This window comes from Arachis ipaensis, chromosome B10 (genome assembly GCF_059453495.1).
Source record: "Arachis ipaensis isolate K30076 ecotype BB chromosome B10, ASM5945349v1, whole genome shotgun sequence".
Classification (NCBI taxonomy): domain Eukaryota; kingdom Viridiplantae; phylum Streptophyta; class Magnoliopsida; order Fabales; family Fabaceae; genus Arachis; species Arachis ipaensis.
Genome location: NC_142435.1, coordinates 7,867,501 through 7,876,113, shown reverse-complemented (window position 1 = coordinate 7,876,113; position 8,613 = coordinate 7,867,501). Strand labels below are relative to the sequence as shown.

General features: G+C 40.2%; 2 protein-coding genes across 2 annotated transcripts; one reads left to right on the top strand and one right to left on the bottom strand.

Moving 5' to 3' along the window:
• On the top strand, positions 1 to 2,564 carry LOC148579082 (uncharacterized). The gene is made up of 6 exons (XM_088488438.1): positions 1 to 12; positions 211 to 292; positions 425 to 542; positions 870 to 926; positions 1,202 to 2,244; positions 2,407 to 2,564. Exons 1-6 carry the CDS (start codon positions 1 to 3, stop codon positions 2,562 to 2,564), a joined length of 1,470 nt encoding a protein of 489 aa, XP_088344564.1.
• A 1,013-nt stretch (positions 2,565 to 3,577) lies between these two features.
• LOC148579081 (uncharacterized) lies at positions 3,578 to 4,261 on the bottom strand. Its single transcript, XM_088488431.1, has one exon. It carries the CDS (start codon positions 4,259 to 4,261, stop codon positions 3,578 to 3,580), a length of 684 nt encoding a protein of 227 aa, XP_088344557.1.
• Between the last annotated feature and the right edge of the window lie 4,352 nt (positions 4,262 to 8,613).

Below are 8,613 nucleotides of genomic sequence, written 5' to 3'. Positions count from 1 at the left end.
ATGGTAGATGTTGTAACTTCAGAGTTTTGATTAGAAATTTTTGCATTGATAATAATTTTCATTAGTTGTGAGTTTTGAAAAAAATTAAGGCTTAGTAATTAATTTTAGAAGTAAGAATAATTAGTGTTAATAGCATTTAGTAAAATGATTCATGATAGTCATATACTAATTGTTAATGAGCTTACTATGAATTTGTTATCTTTTTTGTAGAAATTAAGAATGTTGACTTGTAATCACCCAATTCCTCCGGACCGGTACAACGATAGGGCGGAGGACCTTTTACGACTTACCGGTTTCTACCATGCATCGCAAATTGGTGTAGTGTAGTGTCAGAAAGCATTGGTGAATGCTCTGATTGAACATTGGCACCCGGAAACACATACGTTCCACCTTCCCATTGGTGAATGTGCCGTGACTCTTGAAGATGTGGCTCTAATTCTTGGTCTTCCCACCGATGGTCTTCCAGTCACGGGGATGACAATGAGTAGTTTTGAAGCATTGGAGGCGGAGTGTTTGATTCAATTTGGAGTTGCACCGCTTAAGTCAGATTGTAGAGGTAGTTGCATAAAACTTACCTGACTGCGGAATCTAAAGGAAAATTTAGAGTTGATTGATGATATTAGTATACAGAGGTATGTGAGATGCCATATTATGTTGCTGATCGGGACTATCTTGTTTGGGGATAAGTCTGGGGCTGGTGTGCACTGAAAATTTCTACCCTTGCTGCGTGATTTTGTTAGTATTGGACAGTATAGTTGGGGAGCGGCATGCCTAGCACACCTCTACAGGGCATTATGTCGGGCATCTCGTTATAACTGCAAGGAAATAAATGGTCCACTAACACTACTACTCTGTTGGGCTTGGATCAGGCTGCCATATCTATCGCCGCTACCTAGGGAACCCCGAAGTTTTCCGCTAGCAAACAGGTAATAATTTGTCACAATGTGCCCTTATCTTGATTTTGAAGATTCAGTTAATGCTAGTTGATCTAATTGAATATATCATATTAAGTGGCGAAACTGGGAGCGTGGTGACCGACGATATAGATATCTGAAGTTAGACCACTTTAGGAAGGCATTTGACGAACTTCAGGAAGGGCAGGTGTGTTTTAATTAAAGAAGTATTAGTTTCCGGTTTAGGTTCTGAGACATAATTATAAAGCATTGTTATTGTAATTGGCATTGTGGATTGTGTTCATTAGGTTCCTTTATTCTTTCCAGTTTGTTTGGGTTGCTTATGATGTGGATCGCGTGGACCCGAACATCATTCCTCATGAAATCTACATGCAGTCGGTTGTCTGGAGCGCTACAGTTCCGTTAGTTTCATTTGAATGTATCGAGTGGCATGCTACCGATAGGTTTAGGCGACAGTTTGGTCTTGTTCAAGGACAACCTAATCAGGAGCGGAATCTAGAGAAGGCGCATGGAGAAGTCCTGACTGGTCCCAAGAATCTTAATTGGGCCACGGCACCGAGTCATTCAATTTGGGTGATGCATTGGTCAAACAGGTATAACTACGTTCTATCTGAGTTACCCATGCCTTCACAGCATCCGTTAGATAGTTACATGCATTGGTACCGATCAAAATATGGGAACCACTTGAACTTGTCAAATCTTGTTGGTCAAGATAATGATGAAGGTGATCAGGAAGTTGATGAGGGCGATCAGGATATGGATGAGGATAATCAGGAAACCGATGAGGGTAGTCAGGATATGGATGCTGACAATGAAGGACAAGAGCCACATTCGCCGTATATGTTACCTCTAAACCCGATTCCAGAAGAACAACCTCAGTCCTCAAGCCAGTATGTACCTCAGACACAGTTCCCCCCATCAGTTCCAATAAGTCAACAATATTGGGGAACCTCACAGTTTGAAATAGGAGAAGGAGGTTCTTTTAGCCAGTTGCTTGGGTTCATGTCTGCAGATCCTGGACTATCACAATATGGCCATCAGGCTGAGTTCATGGCAGGTAGGTATTCATTGGATGCGAGGTACCCGGGCCATACCTCATCGGTTGCTTCTGGGGGGTTTGTGTCGGTTGACTCTAGTAGGAGTGACGGTGGACGAGGAGCTTTTTTTACTCAGAACGCTAACCGTGTTTCCATGGGACTCATCGAGGAAAATGATAACACACTCGAGAAAGAGACCGATGCATATCTCGTAGATGACTCGGATGACGAGGACGATCATGAGGAGGATGAAATAGAGGAGTTCGATGAGGATGAAGAATCTCGTAATGATGGTATTATGCTGTGTACTTTTACTTTACATGTTCTATCAGTTATTTATTTTTTGTTCCTAATCGGCATCTCTATTTGTTGCTTACTAAATAATATGTGGTATATGTGTTGATTTGATTATCTGATGTACTTAATTTTACTTGTTTTTTACAACTTGTATACAGGTCAGGCACGCACTCCGGATGAAACATCCAAAGGTTACAATCTTAGGATTGATCCACCATGTCGCAGCGCTAATCGTTACACTCCATCCGTCTTGAAAAAGGCGGCCAAAAAATGCAAGAATTTTGTCAAGGATGTGAAGTGGGCCATCAGAAAGTAGTTGTGGTGTAAATTATTAACTTAACTATTAATCACGTGTTGGACTTTATGAATTAGAGTAACTTGTATTAGAGTAACTTGTATCTGTTGGACTTTATGAATTACTGAGCTGGACTATGCTAAGAGTTCTATTGTATGTTTAGAGTATTTATGCATTAATGACCCTATTCAGGTATTATTGATCTGGACTATGTATCTTGGGTACATAAGATCTGAGAATATTGCTATAGATATCATGTCAATATACCTCATTCGGAAAATTGAGATCATATTATAACAAGCCACAGGTATACTGGATGTAGAGGTTGTAGAAATTGGTCCGGACAGGCCGGTTCAATCGGAAAAGCTTAGAACCGGACCTGCCGGTTCAGTCAGAAAAGCTGTAAACTAGACCGACCGGTTCAATCAGAAAACCTTTGGTCCGGACCGGCCGGTTCAATCAAAAAACATGTGAACCGGACCGGTCGATTCCATCAGAAAACCTGTGAAACGGACCGACCAGTTTAGTTAGAAAACCTGTGAATCGGACCGGCCCGTTCAGTTAGAAAACCTGTGAAATGGACCGGCCGGTTTAGTTAGAAAATCTGTGAGCCCGACCGACCGGTTCAATCAGAAAACCTGGGAAACGGACCGGACGGTTCAGTTAGAAAACCTGTGAACCGGACCGGCCGGTTCAATCAGAAAACCTATGAGACGGATCGGCCGGTTCAGTTCGAAAACCTGTGAACCGGACCGGTCAGTTCAATCAGAAAACCTGGGAAACGTATCAGTTTTATTTTTTAATACATACGTGTAGTATATAATAAAATAACAGATATAAACTACCAAATAAGTTATAAAAACTCAGACATAAAAACTATTTTAAACTAGAAACAAATTAAAAAGGTTACACAATGTTACATAGTGGTGAGGTTTGGAGTGATATCCCACAATGTTACATACATCAGGTCAAGTTACCTCAAATAGACAACCCACGCCAAACTAGTGCCGTGCTACACCTACCATACTGTGAACCTACTGATCATCTCCGTCGGCATTTGTACCAGCTGACCGACGGCATTTGCTACGACTATGTCCCTCAGCTCCACATAGCGTACATCGCCTAGGACGACGTAACATTCGCGTGTCCATCTCATTCAAGAAGCGCGTCATCCTGGGCCGACCTTTCGAGACGCGTCTCAGATATGGATTCGGTACGAAGCGAGGACCGTGGTACGCAGGCCATGTCGTCGGGTTACCTAGCGGCCTAAATCTCGCTCGATACACCTGCCGAATTTGCTCCATCTTATACACATCATGCACATACAGTTTCCAATCCAATCGCTGGTTGGCGCAACATGCGAACACATGTCTGCAGGGGATCCGGTCCACCTGGAACTCACCACAGTCACATCGAAGGCCACGTAGATCGACTGCAAACTCTAGTCCGCTTGGCATCTCACGCACCTTAAAGACCTCATTATGCCGGTCAAAGCAACTGACCTGAATATTTCCTGAAGCAAGTTGGTTTGCATGCAACTTCGAGGTCACGACATCGGAGAACACATGGCCAGCATTAATCCGCTCTTCTGCCTCCGCTCTTTTTCTGGTGAACAGCTCGTTTAGCCTGTAGAATGTTGCCTTGACAAGAGCAGTAACAGGAAGATTGCGTGCACCCTTCAACACTGAATTGATGCATTCCACTAGGTTCGTTGTCATGTGACCCCATCGGTATCCACCATCAAATGTCAGTGCGTACTGTTCGCGAGGAATTCAGTTTAACCAGTTTGTGTACGCTTCCCCCCGTTCCCGTAATCACTGGTAACGCACTTCGTACTCTTGCACCGTCCTCGAATATCCTAGAGGATAGCAACAAAAATAAAGGAATAATTATAGCTGACAAAACAAATTTTGACGGTTATGTCTGTTAATAAGTTACTTAAATTTAGTAAATAGTTACCAATGTTGACGACCAATTTTTGGAGGTACGGTGCCTTGAATTTTCGCAGAAAATTCGACTCTATATGCCTGATGCAGAACATATGAAAAGCTCTAGGAGGTGACCAAGCTCCGTTACTGCGTTCCACAGCTGCATTGATAGATTCGTGTCGGTCGGATATTAGACCCACACCATCCCAAGTGACAACATGTTGACGAAGGTTACTAAGGAAGAAGTGCCAAGCATCAGAAGTCTCTCCCTCCACAATAGCAAACGCAATTGGGACGATATTGTTGTTGCCATCCTGTGAAACTGCCACTAGTAGACAACCCTTATACTTTCCGTACAAGTGAGTCCCATCCACCTGGACAATTGGCTTACAATGTCTGAATGCCCTAATACAGGGGTAATAACTCCAAAATACTCGATGCAGTACTTGAATATCACGCACCAACTCATTGCCTTTATTACGGGCCGGACATGCCGGTTCGACCGCCAAGCCAAATGAACCGGAACCTAATCGATCCGGTTCACTGGGTTTTAACCATTGACGGGATCGATCAACTGCGAATGATAATTAGAGACTCAGGTAATAGTTACTAATCATGTTTGACAGAATATACTTATTACCTAATAAGTACTTATACTATACAAATATAAGTGAAAACAATTAATTCTCCTTATAAAACACATACATTTCAACTTCGTTATTTAACATTCGTGCTATTTTTTATTTTTTTATTTACATAGAACCAGCGGTTGAACCAGTGACTCAGTCACCTGAACTGCTCGACCGCCGTTTCGATGCTGAGAAATATGACATCAATGCATGGTTATATAATGGTAACTAAATACTAATTTATTCATAACTATATCAATATCTGACTAAAAAAAAAATTCAAACACGACGTCTTACATACCTGCAGTCATATATTCTGAAAACTCCGGAACATGCATGGCTTCCAAGTCCAAAACTCGCATGAATGATGGCTCCTCAAACGGCACTTCGTTTGTAAGTGCATTTGCCACCTCTGTCACATCTGCAGTCGTATTTCCATCACCTTGATCTTCATCTCCATCTGGACCAACAAACTCGTAGTTACTTTCGAACTCTTCTTCACTGTCACTATTATAATCTTCCCTTACAATATTCCGGTCAGCCTCAGATTGTTCAAACTCAACATATAACTCGATTAACGAGATCTGAGCCCAGTTTTCAATATACATTGAAAACATCTCTTGCATGCTCGCCTCGTCCGTCACATATTTGGTTTGAAACTGGATGAATCCACCAATCACCTGTACGGGATATCTGTAGAGAATACAGGATATCTTTCTTGCCCTCTCAGAATCAATCTTTTCACAGATCACACCTTTGAGCTCTTCAAAAGAGATGATAAAAGGAATAACAACATCTAGCGGATTTTCACAAATAAATTTTATTCCTTCAGATGTTTGTAGTAAAATCTGACCAAAATAATATACCTTTAATAACACTCTATCACTCATTTTTGTGAATCCCCCAAAAAAAACATAGAAATAGCTACTAAATTTTCAACTTTAAAACAGCAAATAATAAAGAAACGAGGAAGAAGAACAGAAGGGGCAGCCGCTCACGTTCGAGACGAAGACACGAGTAAGTTATGAGTTCACTTTCCACTTTTATATAGACCACTTATTACAAGTCGCACCCTTCGACTAGGTTAACATGATTAAAATATTCCTAAACCCTGCAATCGGACTATGCGACTTGTGCTCGCAGTTAACCAAAACAATTTCCATATCTACAAAAAACGGAGGGTCCGAGTTCTTCTCAAAATTATAGCATAGAACTCGGACCATGCGCCTTGCACTACACGTAGGGTCCGATTTAGTGCACCCCAAATTTTGATTCCCTAAACCATGCAAATCGGACCGTGAGATTTCTGATGCAAAATTCAGAAACAAAGAAAACCCACGGTCCGAGTTCTTCACTGTGACACTGCCAAAATTCTGTCCCACATTTACGTCTAGCACACCATGCTTCCATATCCAAGAAAAGCACACACTTAGTTTCCATTTCGATAAAAATGAGCCTGTACACGTCCTCCCTGCAAATAAGAAAATTCTATGCCAAGAAAAAAATTTAAATTACCAAGATCTTTAAAAGGGAAAATTGTATTGAGTTGCTTAATTAATAGATCAATTTCATTAGCATCATTTTCAGTGACAACAATGTTATCGACATATACTAACATGTACGACTAATTTGGGATTTTTTCTTACAAACAAGGAAATATCGGATCGAGTACTTTCAAATCCAAACTTTGTTAATGTTTCTTTCAAAGTTAAGTACCATGCCCGTGGTGCCTGTTTCAGGAGCCGTACAGGGCCCTATTCAGCTTGCATACCAGGTTAGTATTGCTGTCCTCATAGCCTTGTGATTGAGTCATAAAAACCTGTTCCATTAAAATTTCATTTAAGAAAGCATTATTAAAATCAAACTGACGTAGAACTCATCCTTGTGTGATGACTAGAGTAAGCACAACACGAACAAAAGAAGGTCTTATCACAGGACTATATATATGCTCATAGTCTATGCCTCCGGTTTGATGAAAACCTTTGGCAACAAGACCAGCTTTATAACGAACAACCTCACCATTAGTGTTTCGTTTAATGACAAAAACCCACTTGCTCCCTACTATAGTTGCATTCGGTGGGGGAGTCATAAGACACCAAGTATTGCATTGCCTTAGTGCTTTAAGTTCAACATCCATAGCCTCCTTCTAGTGAGGGGTTTGGATAGCTTGAGCAGCAGTTTTAGGTACTTGTTGTTTAGATCAATATCAATATGTGTAATATAGGCCTTTGGCTTGTGTATACCCGCCTTTGATCTTGTTACCATATTGTGTGTATTGGTGGTTGGATGAGGAACCTGACTTGGAGGGGGATTGAGTCCCTGACCAGTGGCCTCACTATCATAGAGACATTAGTCTCTAAAACTGGGTTAGGGGTAATACTAGTGTCCTGCAAACTAGTAGGTGTAGGTGATTGCAAATTTGTAGTTGTTCCACCAGTTTGAGTTTGATTTGCGAGCGAGTTACTTGTCATGGTAGTATTTGGTGACTTTAATGTGGAGGGTACGCTGTAATAAGCATCAGTAATATAGCTAGGAACAGATTCAATGTTAGTCATGTGAGCAAAAGAATTTTGAAACAAATCATGATAAGGAAAACTCAAGTCATCAAAGATCACATAGCGAGACATATAAACTTTTTCAGACTTACTCATACATTTATATCCATGAAATTTAGTGTCATAGCCTAAAAATAAACATTTCTCAGAGCGATATTCAAGTTTATGTTTATTGTATGGTCGAAGAAATGAAAAACAAGTGCACCCAAACACATTTAACGCACTATAATCTAGTTTTCGATTATGCAATTTTTCAAACGGTGACATAAAATCAAGAACAACAGTAAGTAGTCTATTCATTATATGAACAGCAGTAGCAAAAGCATCTTCCCAAAATTGCATGGAAAGAGATGTTGTTGCCAATAATGAAAGACTAACCTCAACTATACTTCTATGCCTTCTCTCTACACTACCCTGCTGTTGATGTGTATATGGACATGAGAGTCTATGTCTAATACCATTATCAGTTAAAAAGGTAGTGAAGGTAGCAGATACAAATTTTCTTCCATTATCTGTTTGCAAAGATTTTAATTTATGTCCAATCATCATCTCCATTTGATTTTTAAAGTTCTGAAGGGAATTAAGAGCTTGGGACTTATTAGTCAACAAGTAAATATATGTATATTTAGTACACGCATCTACAAAACTAATGTAATATTTCATACCATTTCTAGATGGAATAGGGGATGGTCCCCATATGTCAGCAAAGATTAACTCTAGAGGATAATTATATGTAGTATTAGAATCACTAAAAGGTAAAGCATGAATCTTAGAAATAGAGCAGATTTCACAAACTTTAGAATGAGGTGATTTTATAGGTAAAGAAATATCACATTGTTTAAGAACACGAAAGAGATTATTAATTAAAGTGTGGCCCAATCATTTGTGCCAAATTTCTACATCATGAACACTTGTACAAGTTATTGTTAAAGCAGCATTATGATTCCTAAAACTAAGC